Source organism: Emys orbicularis, chromosome 11 (genome assembly GCF_028017835.1).
Source record: "Emys orbicularis isolate rEmyOrb1 chromosome 11, rEmyOrb1.hap1, whole genome shotgun sequence".
In the NCBI taxonomy this organism is placed as follows: domain Eukaryota; kingdom Metazoa; phylum Chordata; order Testudines; family Emydidae; genus Emys; species Emys orbicularis.
Window position 1 is genome coordinate 39,317,472 of NC_088693.1, and position 20,434 is coordinate 39,337,905.

Below are 20,434 nucleotides of genomic sequence, written 5' to 3' on the forward strand. Positions count from 1 at the left end.
TGGTCTATAAGGTGCCACAGGACTCTCTGTCGCTTTTTACAGATCCAGACTAACACAACTACCCCTCTGATACTAAATGCCATACACTGTCAGCTGAAGGCGACCTCGACTAAAGAATTCCACTTTCAAGGAAAGCACAGTAAGAAGCACCAAAGCTAAGAATTCAACAAGGTTTGAGCAAAGCACTGAGCACCCTATTGAGGACCCAGGGACTTCACAGGAGGCTTAAGATAGGACACAACCCTAAGGAACTTGTCCCAATGGGATGAGTCCTCATTGTGTATCTCTAGTGAAGTCCAAAGAAAGAAGGTAGGTTACTGAGGAGGGAGCAGGAGAGAAAAGCTCCACAGAGGAGTAAGTGTAGTAAACTGCTTGGGGTAAATTAGGGTAGAGTCCTTCAGTGTAGAGAACAGGTGGGCTTTGTATTCTTTTAGGTCCACGCAATGGTCTCAAGATTAAGCACCTCTGGCTCTCCCTCAGAACCAAGAAAGCACCTTGGGAATAGGTAAGGGACCTGGGGAAGCACCATAGCTCTTTTTCCCCTGCTGTTCTAGGCATTTTCTCTAGAATGAATCTAGTGGGAGTGCCCTAAAGTGAGGGGAGGCCACTCAATACGGGTTTACTCCCATTGGCAAGACAGGGGACTGCTGAATTGCTGACTAGACAATCCAGACACACCGGCAGTGATGGTTTGCAGGAAGCACCCACTGTCAGGCTACACTTTCCACTTCCAGAGTGTCTGTCTGTTTCCTCTGTACTATCTTTCATAGTGCCTGTGCTTGAGGTCTAAAGTCAACACATCGATGTGAAGCACTTTTTGTTTTCCTCACTGAGAGGAAGGAAGAGACTGGGAACAGTGCCTGAAAGGGGAGGGAGACTGCCTATCTTTTGCTCCTCCACTGCCTGACACCAGAAAAGAAGAACTGCGGAACCACACTGGGGAACCAAGCCACAGAAAATTTATTTTAAAAAAGAAACACATATGCATTTGTTTTCCAAAAAGTGCATTTGATATTTCAACCATTAAGCTTCTAGAGGTTTTTGTTCATTGGTTTAAGGTAAGCACTGCCATGAAGGTGCAGCTGTCTCTTACAATTACTGTAGACCCCATTAATTGTCACATCATGCTAGATATACAGCTGTTTCAAATTAAGCACTCAAACCTATTATCAGACGCACCTAGAAATACATTATGCTAGGAGATATTCCTCTATTTCCATTAATTGCCTTTACAAAGCATACAAATCATTATACATTTAGACATATTAGGGGCAAGATGGTTTATTGAGAAGCCATAAGAGATCAGGAAAACAGAAAGATGTGAACAAAGGAAAGAACCAGAGGGAAGCTTATTCTAACAAATCTGTACACACCTGTACAGAACACAACAGCATAGTCCCAAATGTATTGTAATTATCATGCTGAGTGACAACTCAGTGATAACTAACTCTACAACACATTAAGTTATTACAGTGTACAAGGCAACTTATATTGACTTATTCTGCCATTAACCAATTCTTACAGTTTTTGAAACACATTAAACAAACCTGTTCCCTTAGAATCACCCTACTTAAGCAGGATGGCATTTAATCACACAGTTTAGTGGATTCCACCACATACTGCAAGTCTCTTTCATAAAAGCCATTTCCCTACACTTACCTACCCCCTACTCTTCATGATTTCAGTAAAGAAAGAGATGGTTTATTAAGGTTTTTAAACAAATGCACCATTTTACCACTTTCTCCATCTCCACACCAGTCTTATCCCTTCAGGTCAGCTTTTAGATAATAGGCAAGAAAGGAGTTTGTCAGCTGAAAAGCATTAAAAGTGATCGGTAAGGGAAAAAACTGGGCTTTGTGCCTTTGCTTCTTTATAAGGAAGGCCAGAAAGGTCATCCTATGCTATAAACAGATTTTTTCGGCTTGTTTTTCACATTTGAAATTCATGTCCTATCTAGCATGGAGGACACTACTGCCTTGTCTACATTACGATACTTTGTAGTTATAAAGTTCTATTGGCAGTAACAGCATTGTAAACAGGGCATAAGAGTTTTTATTACCAGGTTGTCTGCTCTAAGAAATGGTTAAAATTTCCTGCTTTTACTACCACTTGTTCCACTTCATCCAGGGCAGCAATGATGGGAGCACTAGAAGAGCAGCTGTGGGAAATTTCCCAAAAAAGTTTAGAATAGGCAAAGCCTCTGTGAGGTGACTGTACCACAACAGTTAAGAGACCAAGAGTCGAGTAAGTGAAAGGAGAGGCTGTCAGATTGTCTTAAACTATCTTTTTTTAATTAGAACAAAATATATTATACATTTAAATAGCAGTAAACACTCAAATCAAAATGATGATCTAAACAGAAGTATTTTAACGCAACATATCTTCCACTTTGCTTTTTTGGCTTAACATGGGAAGGGATAGCCTACACTTCCCTGAAAAATGTAAAAAATATATATATATTGCAAGGCAAAGTTAGACTGTCTGCATTATTCTTTACATCATGCATAAGTAGCTAGAGGAGAAATTAATCTCGAGGACACATACTAAAAAATTTCCTAGAATAACTTCAATATTAAAAGAAATGGATAAAAGGATTGTTTTATAATGCAAGCCAGTTATTTATTTATTCATTCTAGTTTTCAGAGTATCTTCTGTAACAGTTAACAACATTAACATCTAAAGCATTATAAGGAATGCAGCTGCCTCCATTGTTTTATATGCCGGTGATGTCATCAGCTATTGCAGGGAACATATAAAACCCTAAATTCAGGTCTTGGCAAGACATTACAAGAAAAATTCCCAACTTATTTATCTGTATGTGTGAAATATTGCCACTGTAGCATCAAGCAGACCAGAGATATTTAATAGAAATCAGTTCCAGAGACATAAGTTTTCATACCCAAACAAGTGACTGTGATTTATCAAGTGACTTAAAACCATGTTAACATTAAACTAAGCAGTCACAAATTAACAAATTTCTCCAATCCAAAAATACCAAACATCCACTTGAAGGAGTTCTCTATCTTTGCTCCCAAGAAGGCTCTGTATTTAAAGGCCCTAAACTCCCCCTCCTTCCCAAGTAATTTCCTGGGCAGGTCATGCCTTATCAGTCACTCTGGTAAAGGGAAGGGGAACATCACACTACATTGTCTTTACGAATAAACCCCATAAGCCCTCAGAGTTGGCTCCAATTTCCTTTTAATCAGCTGACATTCTGTTCCTTCAGTTGCCAGAGCCACAAATTTCCCATGTGTACATCACCAAGGAGCCTAAAACCTACACCATCCTGCTCAGACTGGTAAATATACCCTTGGCTCAGGTGCTAGTGGCAGCTAAGCCACAGTATTTTAAAATAGCAACCTTGATCATTAGAATTAATCTACATAGTTTGAACTGCCAGTTCAACAGGCCTACCAGTGATTAGAACAGGTAAAGTATTCAAGTATCAACTCAGAGGCAGAACAAGAACCAACCACAAAGACAAAACAAAAAACACAGTAAATGACCAAGAGGCAAATGAACAATGCTCCTGGCTTATATATTTGCATTTAAAGGGATATTTATTAGTTCAAATGGAACACCAAAACAATAAAATAGGCCCTGTTCTCACAACTACTTTTTCTTTATATGCTAGATAGTTACCCAGAGACTTATGAATCTCTACCATTCCTGCCCTAAAAAGGTCACCTTAAAATGAGACAGGATATTTCAATGAACCCCATACTTGTCTGAACGAGTACCGATTAGTAAGTATCATGATGGTGTTTTGAGGAACAAGCATATACTTGTCCACTAGGAAATGGACGGAAAGCACCACACATTTCACAAAGGCTAAACCAGGGGTTGGCAACCTTTCAGAAGTGGTGTGCCGAGTCTTCATTTATTCACTCTAATTTAAGGTTTTGCGTGCCAGTAATACATTTTAACATTTTTAGAAGGTCTCTTTCTATAAGTCTATAACATGTAACTAAACTATTGTTGTATGTAAAGCAAATAAGGTTTTAAAAATGTTTAAAAAGCTTCATTTAAAATTAAATTAAAATGCAGAGCCCCCCGGACCGGTGGCCAGGACCCAGGCAGCGTGAGTGCCACTGAAAATCAGCTTGCATGCCACCTTCGGCACGCATGCCATAGGTTGCCTATCCCTGGGCTAAACAGTCACTGGATAGTAACAATTATGGCTGGATTCAAGTCAAAGCCAAGCCACATCAGATGGAAATCATCTATTTCACTCTACTGATTCTCTCCCCCCCCCCACCCCACCCCCCCAATTATTCTAATCCTCCCCTATGAACATTTGTTGGATGGAAAAAGGTCACTCAGGACAATAATGGAAATTCATCTGAAGATCAAGCAATTGAAAACTTTAAAACCATGAATTCCTGCTCATCAGCTGAAATAAGAAAAGTAACTGCGGAGGCACACTAGTGAGAAGAATTGTTGCGGTTCTGAACAAATAAGTAGAATGTCACAATGGCAAGAGCTAATTGCAGCCATGCAAAATTCTTTTACACATTTAACAGCTCAGATACAGAATCTACTTGCCTGTCCCTACCCAAGATTGATAATGGGGAAAAAGATATATTTTATTCACCATTTAAAAAAATCCTGTGTCTCATGCAATGAGTGTAGAACTCTGTAAGGCTGTCTAAGGGCTTGTCTACACAGCCCCAGAGTGCAGACTACTGGGTGTGAACTGTAGTGAGCACTAAAGTGTTGCACTGTAACTGTCCTGTGTAGACCCTGCTAGTATGAACTAAAAGATACCTAGTTTGTGTTAATGTAGTCCTGTTTGAAACACGAACTAAGTACCTTCTAGTTTGCGATAGCAGGGTCTATACAGGACAGTTACAGTGCAAAACTTCACTGTGCACTGCAATTCATAACCTCATAGTTTGCACTGCAGGGCTGAGCAGACAATCCCTAAATTTCATGTCTTCAAGCAAATATAATTTGACTAAATGCATATAATACCTAACTGATATCCTAAAATTCAAAAACTGTTTGGTGTACCTTGGCTGCTTTCACTCTGGTTCTCTGCTTTCCTCTTTCTTCCCCTGGAAGGTTCTGATTGTTTCTTCTCTGGAGTCTACAAAAAGCAAATTAATGTCTTTAAATGCAAAAGAATCTGATCCAGCAACAGCTCTACTTATTTATATTATTGTTACATGCAGTAAATAAAAAATCTCATTCTTAAAACATGGTCTCAGTTCAGCATGAATATAATTTCAGATTTTAACTGAAGGAAAAAGATGACAATATGAGTTCTTACTCTTGTACTCTCTCCCTTCAGAAGGTTTATTACACCTGTGTGTTGTGTTTACAGTAGAACATCAGAATTACGAACACCTTGGGCATGGAGGTTATTCGTAATTCTGAACAAAACGCTACGATTGTTCTTTTAAAAGTTCACAAATGAACCTTGACTTAACACAGCTTTGAAACTTTACTATGCAGAAGAAAAAAAATGCATATTTTAACTATCTCAATTTAAATGAAACAAGCACAGAAACAGTTTCCTTATCATGTCAAATCTTTTTTTTTTTTTAAAACATTCCCTTTATATTTTTTAGTAGCTTATGTTTAACACCATACTGTATTTGCTTTTTTTCCCCCATCTCTGCTGCTACCTGGTTGCATGCTTCCAGTTTCAAATGAGGTGCGTGGTTAATTGATCAGTTCATAACTCTGATGTTCGTAAATGAGGTTCTACTGTAGTTTTAAATTCGATAATAAGGTCTTACGGTCAAAGTCTGCTTTTTTTTACTATATTTGTACACTGCCCAGCTGAAAGGGGCCCAAATCCGAGCCGACAGCTCTGGGCACTACTGACTTCCATATACTGCACCGTTTTGATATAAGAATAAAAGTTTGTCAAAGCTATTTTCAAAATGTATCTTTCTACAGGAACACAGTGCTTACAAATGTTTCTCTATGTGATGTTTGTTGAGTGATACACTGTTATCTTAAGTTATGTTCAGTCTAAACATTTAATGAACATTCTGTGAACAAAGCAAGTTAATGTTAAGTGATAAATTGACAAGATTTAACCAAGTATTGATGACATTAAAAAGTAATCTTTTCCTCTCATCCATCCTTTTCTGCTTTCAGTTTCATTGGAAAATAGTTAAGTGATTTTATTATCAAATGTTATTCAATTATTAGCATTTTAATATAGCATCTTAAATAGCCAATGTAAATGCTGAGTATAATTTTAAAACTGTACAGCCTTTACAACTATTAAATATGTCTACACAATCATTTTCAATTTCCCCAAAAGTTAGTTATTCTGCAATTGTAAAAGTATCAGCTTTCTCATCTATAAACCTCTGTAGGAATTTAAATTTCATTTTGAAAAAATAAAAACTCCAATAATTTGTAGAAAAAATATTTCATTTTCTTTTAACCCTTTTCATTCCTTTTGTTTAGTTTAACCTTAAACTGCAAACAGTATTAGCACTCTAATAAGATGTCTAAAATTATACTGGAGGTAATTTTCACTTTTGGTAAATACAGTATTCATATGACAATGCACAATGCATATGCAAAACTCGGGCATATCAGTTCAAATCACCACAAAATGTTTTCCAGAAACCAATCAGCACCTTTCTTCTTCTAATGGAACCATATGAATTACAACAAATTCAAGAGCTATGGAGCTGGGGAATATCTGGTGAACACTCCCCAAATAACAAAGCTGTCTTCACTTATAAACGTCAGCAAAACTTACAAACAAGAAAAAAACATTTTTAGAAGTCCTCCAATGTCAGATTCCAGAACTATGAAGAAAAACACAAAGCTGACATGTTGCCAAGACCCCTATACTTTATGTCAGAGGTGGGCAAACTATGGCCCGCGGGCCACATCCGGCCCGCAGGACCCTCCTGCCCGGCCCCTGAGCTCCTGGCCCGGGAGGCTCGCTACCCAGACCCCTCCCCTGCAGCCTAAGTTCACTGCGCCGCTGGCGCAATGCTCTGGGCGGCGGAGCTGCAAGCTGCAGAGCAGCGGCCTGTCCCGGTGCTCCGGGCAGTGTGGCTGTAGCGCCGCCAGGCACCGGTGCTCCAGGCAGCACGGTAAGGGGGCAGGGAGCGGGGGGGTTGGATAGAGGGCAGGAGAGTTCGGGGTGGTGGTCAGGGGGCGGGGGTGTGGATAGGGGGTAGGGCGGTCAGGGGGCAGGGAGCAGGGGGTGTTGAATGGGGGCAGGAGTCCCCAGGGGGCAGTCAGGAAGGAGAGGGGGGATTGGATGGGGTGGCGGGGGGCAGTCAGGGGACAGGGAGAAGGGGTGGTTGGATGGAGCATGGGTCCCGGGGGGCAGGCAGGAAGGAGAGGAGGGGTTGAATGGGGCGGCAGGGGCAGTCAGGGATGGACGTTCCAGGGGTGGTCAGGGGGATTAGATGGGGCAGGAGTCCGGGGGGGCCTGTCAGGGGACAAGAAGCAGGGAGGGTCAGACAGGTGCTGGGGGCCAGGCCACGCCTGGCTGTTTGGGGAGGCATAGCCTCCCCTAACCGGCCCTCCATACAATTTCTGAAACCCGATGTGGCCCTCAGGCCAAAAAGTTTGCCCGCCCCTGCTTTATATGGTTCAGGTCCTGGTTTACCTGTATATTTTGTGGTTTACCACTTGTTTCTATCTTGGCTTGATAGTTTTTAATTTTGGCCTTTATATTTCCTTTTATAAAACGTATTCATTTGTAATAGTCTGCCTCTAAAAGAATTACTCTCTCTTTCCAAAATCGTGGGTTAAGATAGAAATACAGGTCTATATAAATATTTTATATTTACTTGCAGAACGATTCATAGTAGCACATACAATTTTTTCAAAGAAAAAAAGTGGAAAACCACCAATTTGTACTATGTGTCTCTTAAGTATGTAATGTCTTTCCCTCTTTATAGCAAACTTAATGGTGCTGAGATTTTCAGTTTTTAATAATCGTTACATTTCTCCCATGTATAATTAATGCGTTCGTATTTTTTTAAATTTACTTTCCCCCCTAAATCTTACCCCCTCCACCACTCAGATTTACAGCCATAAACTATAAAAAGAGTTTTAAAGAATTCTCAATCTGCAGAGAATAGAAAATACAAACTACAGTTACAAGGATGACTTTGAATTTGAAACTTATAATGGTGGGAAAGACCAAGGTATTCATACACTATCAGAAGCACTCAAAATCCACAGAACTCAATTTAAGATTAACCATGAATTGCACATAACCAATCTGTACTCCAATTAAAATCTACATACCTTAAATGTGAACAGAATCTAGTAAACTCATGTCATTCACATGTAAAAGGACACTGAAATACAGGTATAGTTTTCAGGAACAAACATTCAGTAAAATTATATACGACTATTTTGTATCAAATAAGTACAAGAAATACAGCATTTTCTAAGGTGTCTTTACATTGTCGCACCAAATCTGCAATCTGATCTGCATGGGTGGAATCCAACCAAAATTAGCTGAGGTCCACCCATGCAGATCAGAACCTATATTTGCAAGGCATTTTTATTAAAATTCTGCCATTCCAAAATCCCAGGTTTTAATACTAGTATTAGTGACCTAGAAAAATGATTATTTCTAAATTCTACTATGTTTTCTGCATCCTTGTCTGGCACACAAAACAAGAGATAAAAGTATCTCATGCATTGAGAAATTAAAAAATATCAAATAAAGATTTATTTTTATATACCACATTATCAGTAACAAAGCATAGCATGATTGCATCAGTACTGCATTACAGTTTGATAATAAACTAACATTCTCACTACAGAAACTAATGTTAGTGTTGTATTTCTAATCAAGATCTAAATTTCTACATTATTTTTCAAAATCTGTTGCAATACAGTTAAGGTCTCAACACCACAAAGGGAAGCTCCACTCACCTTATGAATATATCTTCAGGCTCCTACTGTACCTTTCATATGACAAATTGTTTACCATAACAGACTCTTTATTATGACACCATTTCAAAAACTCTTGTATGTAACATTAAAAGTTTAAATTTATTCTGTTAAAAGATTACATTTAGTGTGAAAACAAACCAGATGTTATTTAAAGGAGTAAAATGCTACAGTCTCTCATTATCATATCTGGCATAACTATAGACCCTTTGAAGAGAACATAACACCTTTTGAAAAATGGGTCAAGAAAGCACATTCTTTTATTTAGTGCCACAATTTTTCTGATTGCTCATTGAAAATGTAAAGACATCCTCCACTTAAATTTTTTAATGAAATCATCACAGCTGCAAAAAATAAAGCCATGGCATGGCAGAATTCCAGAAATCATCTTTCAGCGAACATGGAAGGAACCTGCAGCAGGAGACATAACGCAGCGAATAGTTCTGCTTAGGGCCCTTTAAAAAATTTTTTTTAAATGTGTGGTTGCTGAATTTTGGGGGCTCTTTTGTTACTTGTGGTTAAGAATCCAATATACAAAGATACTTTACAGTTTAGAAATAACCACCCCAGCCTTGGAAATACGGCCTTGTGGTTAAGGCACTGTACTTTGTGTCAGAAGATCTGGGTTGAATTCCCAGTTCTGGCACAGACTTCCTGTGTGCTTGGATAAATCACTTATTCTTTGTATCTCAGTTCCCTATATGTAAATTGAGGATAATGGACCTTCCTACTTCACAAGAGTGTTCGGAGGATAAATTCATCAGTGTTTGTGAGGTAGTCAAATAATCTACAGCCAAAATGCTTCTGAAATAAATGTAGTCAAACTTTACTAATTCTGGGTCACTGAGAATGAAAAAGATGCTTAAAATTGTTGATTGGCTCTAGTTTTCAAGATATGCTATTGGGTCAGTATATACGACCCTTGACTTGGGAATGGCGGAGGATAAGTGAGTTATAAAGGGAAGGGATCTCAATTTAAACCAGAAATGACTAAAATACATCTTTGACTGGATCTATGAATAAATCTATGACTGGGTTTGGACAGTACTTGCTTTTTAGGCAAAACAATGAATGATGCAATCTGAAGCTGGTATTGCGTCATACATGATATGAATTGCATCATGTTATTCCTAGAAGTCATGGATGATGCAATCATAACGAAGCTTACATCACTCTGCTGAACAAATTGCCCTATATCAGCTCTAGAAATCATACAGTGTCGTGCTCTCTTATTTGTCAGTGTTTGATTTTGCAAAGGGACACATTTCTGTTTAGCCGAAGTGAGCAGAAATGCCTCGTACTTGTGTGAACAGTGCAGATAACTTCTGCTATGTTTGTGGTGAAGTGACTTTTGCATCACAAAAGCGCAGTATAACCACTATGGTTAAGAAAGCCTATCACCTTTATTTTGGCTGCAAAATTGGAGATCAGGACAAGAGGTGAGCCCCACACATATGCTGCAACACTTGTGCAACAAATCTTCGCCAGTGGTTGAACAGGAAAAGGAAATCTATGCCTTTTGCAGTGCCAATGATTTGGAGAGAGCCAACAGATCATACCAGCAATTGTTACTTCTGCATGGTGCCTCCAGTTGGGAAAGGTGTGTCAGAGAAGAAAAAGTGGACTGTGCATTATCCAAACATTCCATCAGCTATACGCCCAGTACCCCACGGAGAAGGACTGCCGGTTCCTGATGCACCACAATCATTCTCACTTGAGTCAGACGAGGAAGAGGAAGAGGATGAAACTTCTGGTCCTGAACCATCAATGTCACAGGACCCACATTTTCTCCCATCCTCCTCCTCTGAACCACACCTCATAACACAAGGTGAACTGAATGACCTTGTCAGGGATTTGGAACTACCCAAGAGTAAGGCAGAGCTGTTGGGCTCCAGACTACAGCAGTGGAATCTCCTGGCAGGTGATGTTAGGGTTTCCATGTTCCGTGACCGTCAAAAGGATCTTGTCTCATTCTTCTTCATGGAAGGTGATCTTGTAGCCTGCAACAACATCGATGGTGTGATGGCAGCCCTCAACATCGTTCACGATCCAGATGAGTGGAGACTGTTCATTGATTCATCGAAGACGAGTCTTAAAGCTGTTTTACTGGATAATGGCAATGTTTTGCCATCAATTCCAGTTGGTCATGCAGTCCATATGAAGGAAACCTATGACAACATGAAACAACTTTTGAGGTGCATAAACTATGACCAACATCAGTGGCAGCTTTGTGGCGATTTGAAGGTTGTTGCTCTCTTGCTTGGTCTGCAGACTGGATACACAAAGTACTGCTCTTTTCTCTGCGAATGGGATAGTCGTGCAAGAGATTCCCACTACATCAAGAAAGATTGGCCACTCCGACAGTCATTGGAGCCTGGGAGGAAAAGTGTTCAGCATCCACCACTTGTTGAATCAAGGAAGATTTTGTTACCACCCTTACACATCAAGCTGGGTCTGATGAAGAACTTTGTCAAGGCCATTGACAAAACACAAGTACCTCCGTGGAAAAATTCCAAGGTTAAGTGAAGCTAAGATAAAGGAAGGGGTCTTTGTTGGTCCTCAGATTCGTGAACTTCTTCGAGATGATGCATTTGACCATGCACTGCGTGGCAAGGAAAAGACGGCATGGAAAGCCTTCCAGTTAGTGGCAATACATTTTCTCGGAAACAACAAGGCAGACAACTACAGGTTGTTGGTGGAAAACCTCCTCAAGGCATACAAAAGCCTTGGTTGCAACATGTCACTAAAGATACATTTTTTGCACTCTCATCTAGATTTTTTTCCACCCAACTGCGGAGCAGTGAGCGACGAGCATGGCGAGCGATTTCACCAGGACATTGCAACAATGGAGAAACGCTATCAGGGCAAATGGAGCCCATCAATGCTTGCAGACTATTGCTGGACAGTGACAAGAGATGCTCCATTTAATGAATACAAGAGACAAGCCAAGAAGCGCCAAGTAGACACTGAATAGGACTAAACTATGTACAGAATAGTTTTTTGCCTTTTGTTTCATAATCAATTTTATTTATATAACCCTTTTGCTGATTTTTAAAGTGTTACATAAACAGGACAGGTGAAATATTATCATGTAAAGCAACCATAAACACATGAAAAGACCTAGGTTTACAATTTATGATTAAAACTCTACTATCTACACAATATACATAGACATAAAATGTAAAAACTTAAATATCTTAGAAACAGTAGCCAATCAGTAGTTTTAATTGTCATATTTGAATTCAGCACATCAAAATACATAATAAATAGCACATTTTATCTCTGAAGCAGACGACTTCTCAAAAATTGTAGACCAGTGTAATCTATGGCAGGGGTTCTCAAACTTCATTGCACCGCGACACCCTTCTGACAACAAAAATTACTACACAACCCAGGAGGGTTGTGGGGGCCAAAGTCTGAGCCCCACCGCCCAGGGTGGTAGGGGGACCAAAGCCTCAGGGCTTCAGCCCTGGGAGGGAGTGGGGGCATGTAACCTGAGTCCCACTGCTCAGGGCTGAAGCCCTCGGGCGTTGGCTTCAGCCACGGGCCCCAGCAAGTCTAAGGCCAGCCCTGGCGACCCCATTAAAACGTGGTCGTGATCCACTTTGGGGTCCCAACCCACAGTTTGAGAACCACTGATCTACGGTGATGGATGTCATACAAGATCCTAGATCAGAGGTTCCCAAACTGTGGTATAGGAGATATCTCTGTGGGGGTAAACAGGAGGAATTGTGTAATGGTGGACTGTATTTTACTTATTGCATTTTTATAATAGGCTACTGAGACAAAGCTTTAAAACTCTGTGGGAATTTGTTATATAAAATATGGTAGTTAATTTACTTCAAGACGTACCAATGAGAACAGATACACAGAGACACTGATGTACAGAGCCCTCACCTCCAATCACCGTACAGCACAGGTTTAGTTGCCCAGCAACTGTCCAGTCTAACTGAGCTCAGAACTTAGGGGGTTTTTTCGGTTGTATATGTCACACTATAACTATATCTGTATGTAACAGTGAAATATGAACAGATGGCTAAAGACCAGTAGTGTTAAGAAAAACACACAAAGTATCAGTGATGAGAAGGGTAGAGGTATGTGGGCAGCTGGTAGATCTCGAAGGGGGCACACAACAAGAAAAGTTTGGGAAACTCTGTTCTAGATAATAGGCACTACCCTGATATAGGACCATATTTTTCTTTCACAGAATTGCAACAATGTAGCATAATTTCCAGCGTGTAATGGAACACTTCCACTGTCATCTCCCTTAACTTCCAACCTACACCACTGCAATACTGTTCAAAGAGAGTTCCCAGGCAGCACCATTAATTTCTTTGTATACTGTTAATAGTTCTCCAAGTAGTGCTATTAAAAAGTTAATTATGCATTTCTACATCTAGCAGTAACACTAAATTGCTTTCTAGAATTTTTCTACAAATTTCCTTCAAGATTAACCAGAAAGAGGTAAATAGATTATTGAAAAATTAAAAAAAAAATTCTATTTGAAAAACTGAGAAACTACCCAAGTAGATCATGCTCCATGTCTCAGACAATGCAAGATCTTCAACATGCAGTTATAGTTAGAAAATAAATTTTAAAATAGCAACTTACCTATCAGATTTGCTCCTGGCATACATTCAAAGGTTTTTCTGCTGTCTCATTTTTTTTTTTTTTACTTACATTGTTACTACTTTTTACACTTTTTAGCACTTAAGAACCAACACTGCTTTGGGAGGATGAACTCTAGTCTACTGGTGAATCACCAAAAGAGCTGTTAATTAAGTATCAAATGGAGGGACAAACTGGGCCTAGATCTTAAATTAAACCGGTATAGCCCAATTATAGACAATGTCCCAGAGATTCTCTGACTAGTTATGATGCACAAGCCAGAATGAACACAGATGAACTTTCAGACACAACGTTGAGTTTGCACAGCTGTCAGTTAGAAAAACGTCTCTCTAACTGAAAGTTGGGCGATTTTTGCTTATCAGTACTCTGGAAATTACACAATCTCTCTCAGGGGATTCAAACAAAATAAAGATCAGAGCTAGATCTATGCCACCCTTTAATTCTATCTAACCAGATACAATCTGAAAGCAGTATTGTAATGCCATATCTCTCTCCTTTGCCAAAAATGATGGACAACCCCCCCCCCCCCCACACACACACAGAATTAAGACTTTTCTCTTTAGTGGACTGCCACAGCAGAAAAGTGACAGTTTTGTTCTTGTGGGAAAAAAACAAATAAAAAGTATAGGCAGTCACACCCTTCTGGCCAAGAAAATCATCTATTTATTAATGCCAAGAAAATGCACCCAGGAAGGACAAGATACAACATTTATCTGGGTAGCAGAATTATTCAAAGGGGGTGAACAAACAAACAATGTCAGACTTAGGATCCACATCCTCTTTGTGACTGATAAACTTAGTATCAGACAGCCATCTTGGGGAACCTGTTTTGCAATTGACACACACTTACTAGACAACAGAAATAAGCTTCAGCAGCTTAGGCAGAATCTTAGCTCTCTACCTTATTAATTATAAAAACATAGTTCCTTAAGGGTTAAGTCACCTGGACATGATGAAACTCCTCCTAAAATGAAAGCACTCCTCGCTAACCAGCAATACTTCTAATTAGCAATACTAATTAACACAGCTTGTGACAACAATTCAGAGTAAGCAAACTATCATTCCAGCCAAAGAGTTCAAGATACCCATATTTAGGTCTGGTGCATATTAGATAAAGGACTTGTCTAGACTGGAGATTTGCCCGGATTACAGTAACTCCTCGATTAACGTTGTAGTTATGTTCCTGAAAAATGGGATTTTAAGCAAAACAATGTTAAGCAAATCCAATTTCCCCATAAGAATTAATGTAAATAGGGGAGGTTCCAAGGAAATTTTTTTCACCAAAGACTACACACACACACACACACACACACACACACAGTATAAGTTTTAAACAAACAATTTAATACTGTACACAGCAATGATGATTGTGAAGCTTGGTTGAGGTGGTGAAGTCAGGGGGTGGGATATTTCCCAGGGAATGACTTACTGCTAAACGATGAACTAGCACTCGGCTAAGCCCTCAAGGACTAACACGTTGTTAATGTAGCCCCTCACTCAACAAGGCAGCACAAATGGAGGGAGGGGAGACAGCATGGCAGACAGAGAGAGAGACAGAGAGAGAGAGAGATATGGATGCGCATTGCCCCTTTAAGTACACTAACCCCACTTTAAGTACATTGCCTTTTTAAGTATATTAGCAAGTTGAGACAGCAGCTCCTGTGAGCAAGCTCCCTCTATCCTGAGCGCTGTCATGTCCCCCCTCGCTCTATGGAGATGGGGTAAGCGGGGGGGGGGCAGGAGAAGGGGGGAGGGGGGCACCCTGACATTAGCTCCCCTCTATCCCCCCTGCACAGCAAGCAGGAGGCTCCTGGGAGCAGCTCCAAGGCAGAGGGCAGGAGCAGCACATGGCAGTGGGGGGAGGGACAGCCGAACTGCCGGCAATTGATAGCCTGCTGGGCAGCTGCCGCACAGGGAACTTGGAGGAGCGGGGAGCTGATGGGGGGCTTCCGGTCAACCCTGGTTCCAAGCCCCCACCAGCTAGCTCCAATGGGCTGCTCTTTCTGCAAGCAGTAGACAAAGCAGGCAGCTGCCAAACAACATTATAAGGGAGCATTGCACAACTTCAAACGAGCATGTTCTCTAACTGATCAGCAACCTAACAACAAAACAACGTTAGCTGGGACAACTTTAAGTGAGGTGTTACTGTATAGCCATCGGTATAGCTACGCAGTGCAATATCTGGTGTAGATGGTCAAAGCTTGCTGTTTGCAGCAGGCAAGCCTACCCATATTAAAAATGGGATGAGCTCCAGTGATGCAAATAGTGGCTTTGCTTGTCCAGTTTAAGGGTTATACCAGTGCAGTCAAACTAATGGCAGGCCAATTATGGCTGTAATCAGGACAAATTTCCAGTCGAGACAAGGTGGAACTTACACAGCATCCTGCAACCTAATACATGTCTGAACCTTTGTGTACCCTGAAAGAGGAGGTTATACCTGTAACTGGAGGTTCTTCGAGATGTGTGGTGCCTACCTGTATTCCACTGAGAGTTCGACATGCACATCATGTGCCCAGAATCGGAGAACTTTGAAAATAGTGTCTGTTGGTCTGTGCATGCACCCAGGCTCACCTCATGCTTCTGATCAAGGTAATAGAGGGCAGGGCAGATCAATCACCTCTTCAGTTCCTTCTCCACCATGAATCAGAAAGATCCAAAGCAGAAGGGAAGGAGGGCAGGTAGTGGAATACAGATAGGGATCATACATTTCAACAAACCTCCAGTTATAGGTAAGTAACCTCTTCTTCGAGTAATGGTCCCTATTGTATTCCACTGTCGGTGATTGACAAGCAATACCTAAGTAGGAGGAGGGAGCGAGGATCAGGACAGTAGGGTCGAGCAGAGGACCGCCGTTCCAAAGGAGGCATCAGCAGCCGAGTCCTGCACCAGGGCGTAATGTTTTAAAAATGTGTGGATGGAACTCCACATAGCAGCTTTTCAGATGTCTAGGAAGGTACATCCTGAAGAGATGCCATGGTTGCTGCGCTCTGTGGACTGAGCTCATACCCCTGTAGGGGGAGAAAGTTTCAAGAGCTGACAGAGTAGAATGCATCCGGATACCCATTTAGAGATTCTCTGGGTGGAGATGGCATGCCCCCAACTCTCTCTGTTATGGCAATAAACAGTGTCCAGGACATCCTGATAGGTCTTGTTCTCTTCAGGTAAAAGGCCAAAGCTCATTGCACATTGAGGGAGTGGAGTCTACGTTCTTCTACAGGAGTGTGCGGTTTCAAAAAGAATACAAGTTAAGTGAATGGATTAATTAAGGTGAAACTGTAACTACTTTAGGGATAAATTTGGGGTGTGGGTGTAAGGAAACTGTCTTCGCCGGTGACAGGGGGTCCCAGGTCTTGTGAGGAGCTGGAGATGGTGGTACCAATGGAACACGGCCTGGAGCCAGTGGAGCCCAACGTTTCTGGGACTTAAGACGTATTGAGTCCTCATAGGCAGAAAAATCAGACATCCCATCCACCAGCTTTGAAGTGGACTTAGAGGAAGACTTAGTCCCATGCTTATGACAGTGCTTCCTAACTTCTCAACTAGGCCCCGTCACAGGATCTGTGGGAGTGGATTCTCCAGCACCGGACGCGGACTTTGCAGCAGGAGGGGTACACCTTGCTGATTCAGGATGATATATGGGGGAGTTCCCTGGCCTCGGTCTGACTGGGGTCTCATGGCCATCTCCAGGAGATACTTGTGGAGGCGAAGTGCCCACTCTCTCAGGTACAACTGGGGAAAGAATGGCAAACACTCTACTGAGCCGCAATGTGAGCTTCCTCCAGGCAGTAGAGAGAGCACTGATGGTCGTCACTGAACAAGAAGGATTGCGGGCAGGAGATGCATAGTTTGAAGCACAGAATTCTGAGCATAGTCCGGTACCCGAACATTGGAATGAGGAAAGAAGGGGGAAGGGGGGGGAGGCTGTAATCTGATTCTACTCTAAAACTATTAAAACTACTAATCACTAGGTTTATTTAAGAAATAATAAAACTATTTGCAACTGCTGTGTGGTAAATCCAGTAGGGAGCCTCGAAGGGCCTAGTACACTCCCATCACAAGGCCCAATTAAAAAAGTACAGATTAACTGCTCATTGGAGCACATGGTGCACAAGGGACCCACTGATGCTTACCAAATGCGAATTTACTATAAGAGAAGGTTCCATCACTTGCACTGCAGATTTTCTCTGGAAAAGGGAATCCCCAGTGAGTCAGAGCCCTCTGCCACACTCTTCTCAAGTGTGAGGGTCCATACACCTACACTAATATAAGATGGGCAACAGAGAGCCAGATAGCCAAACAGCACATGGCGCAACAATGTCCTTTCCAGTGCTCTGTGTCTCTCTCCATTAATGGCAACTGACTGACCCCACACTTGGTCAGAATGTCAGAAGCCCACTGTTAGTGATATGCAGTATGTTTTCACAGTGATTCAAGGCAAAGACTGGACAGGGTCAGATGAGGTGACAGCTGAACTAGCAGTGTTGGAATAATTCTGAAAATTGATTTGTCATTGTTATAGGGCTAATGAGCCAGCAGCAGAAAGAGCTTATGTTTGAAATTACAGACTAAAAGGGCTGGAATTGTTCAGTACCTCACTTCATATGTGAAAAAAAATAAGCTATTTCTAATTTCAGCGATATTAAAAAACATTCAAAGCATGACTGGTTCAAATTTACCCTGCTCTTCTCCACCCTTTTATATCTCATTTACAAAGTCCATGTAATTTTTATATAGGTATTCCTCCCAACATGAAAAAACCTACAATTTTTCCTATAAAAACACTTTTTTGGGGAAAATGATGCCAGAAACCCAGAAACTCATCCTTACAATAAGAAAACTAGTTTGCACACCACACAAAAAGAAAAAAAATAAAGGTGGTAAAAATGTTCGTTTCAAATGCTATAGATATTATAAACTGAGGGAAAAGGGCTTTAGAAGTGGAAAATGATCTAATGTCTGATCTTTGAACACATTTCTATATTTCTCAGAATAATAAATACTGGCAAACTAATTAAGTTTTAAGAGTATTTATACAGCTACAACTAAACAGTGGCTAAGGAGGTTTCCCTGTGCTAGTGAAAGTTTTACTGCCTTAAGGTAAAAATTTAGCAAGCTATACACACCATTCTTAGTTCCAATATGAATTTATCATCATTAAGGATACAACAATCACGTAGGTTACGGATTCCATGACTTTCCAGAACTTCCAGGACTTCTGGGGCAGGGCCAGAACAGTTGACCGGTGGCCAGTCCCAGGGCCGCCAGAACAGCTGACCGATCCCTCACCCGCTGGAGCAGCAGCTGGGATTGGGTCAGCCCCTCTGGGGCTGGAGCAGCAGCGGTCAGTGCTCTGTTTGGCCCTATCACCCCCCCAAGGTATTTTTAATAAAAGTCAGGGACAGGTTGCAGACTTCCGTGAATATTTGTTTATTGCCTGTGACCTGTCCCTGACTTTTACTAAAAATACCTGTGACAGAATTTTAATCTTAATCATCATGCAGCATAGCTATATATCAAGTCTTGGGGCGAGAGTCTAATCCTCATACTGTCCCCCTGGTGGTAAAAGGGCTGAAGTAGTATGCAAGTGCTCTAAAGGGGGGATTTCCCTGGTGCAGGCATTGTGAAGACCACTACTTTGAACCCCCCCTCCAGACACCCCACTTGTGAGTCCTAGCATATGGGCATGTCAATGACAGGGCCACAGCACTCAGAGTTATGCAGTTTCTGGACAGAACTCCAACCCCATGGGAAACCCAAGGAAATTGTTGTAACTCAGACAGATCCCCCAGAGCCGTTTGAGTTATGCCAGGGGCCTCACCTGGCCAAAGCATCCCAGGATCAGGAGGGCACAAAGGTGGTTTAAAGGTGGTCTTAATCTTCCCCCCAGCTGCTCTTAGAGGCATAGCACAGAATCTCTCCCTTTTTTTATAACAGGCGTGAGATAAAATACAGTTATTATTTATATATATAATATAGTTAACCTTTCATGATACAATGCAGAACGAACATAAGCTAAAAAGTGAAAATTCTCTGAACACGGGTCCAAAGGAGCTTTTCACAGGATGGCTGGCCCCACTAAATGAAGCAGGGTCCAGCTCCCCTGTGCCAGAACAGGTGCCCCCAGTTTGGCCAGTTAGAGAGCCAGGCAGCACCTGGTACTATAAAGAAACTAGGAGATCTGAGGGAGGAAGAGGGAGACCTAGTGAGCTAAGGCTGCCTGTCAGGAGACTCCCTGGAAAGAGGAGGAATTATCAAGGAAGCCAAGGAAGGGATTAGCCTGCTGACTATCAGAAGTCAAAGCAGTGCCAGGAAGCTGAAAAGGGCTGAGGGCTCGGAAGCCCATGGAGAAGCTAGCCAGCTATCCCTTCCTGGGCGAGAGCGCCATGGTCAGAAAAGGCTAGAGAGGGCTGAAGGCTGAATGCAGTAGAGGAGGTTCCTGCTGGCTCTCAAAACCAGAGAGCTGAAGCGAGAGAAGGCGGACACCTCAGGCATGGTTAAGAACACCAGGGCTGTGCTGGAGACCCAGGACACAGTGAGGGACACTGGGGTTGCACTGGATAGCCAGGGCACTGATGAGGGATGCTGGGGCTCTACTTGATGTACTGTGTGGAGACAGGCCTGAAACTGTAGAACTTGGTGTTGGAACTTGTTTTCTTATGGTTTATGTGCATGGAACTGTATTTATACTTTGGAAGACTGTTTGGACTATTTCTGGAACTACAAAAGGGGAAACTAAGGCAGGCGTGTCTGTCATGCTGCGGCCAACTGCAGGAGGGCACTCCAAGCAGGACGCTCCATGACAGCACTTTTATGAAGTCTTACCATACATATCTCCATCTCAAAAAAATTAGTTTGGTCCAAAGGTGTAACAAATTTTAGCTTTTACCACTACATGCACTTTTTA

General features: G+C 41.6%; 1 protein-coding gene across 2 annotated transcripts in view; it reads right to left on the bottom strand.

Annotated features, from left to right (window-relative positions):
• Positions 1 to 20,434, bottom strand: part of TLK1 (tousled like kinase 1) — a 147,414-nt gene that overhangs the window by 66,374 nt on the left and 60,606 nt on the right. For both annotated transcript variants that reach the window (XM_065413227.1, XM_065413228.1), the window contains exon 4: positions 5,014 to 5,089. In XM_065413227.1, coding sequence (XP_065269299.1) covers positions 5,014 to 5,089 — 76 coding nt within the window. The remainder of the gene's footprint in view (positions 1 to 5,013; positions 5,090 to 20,434) is intronic.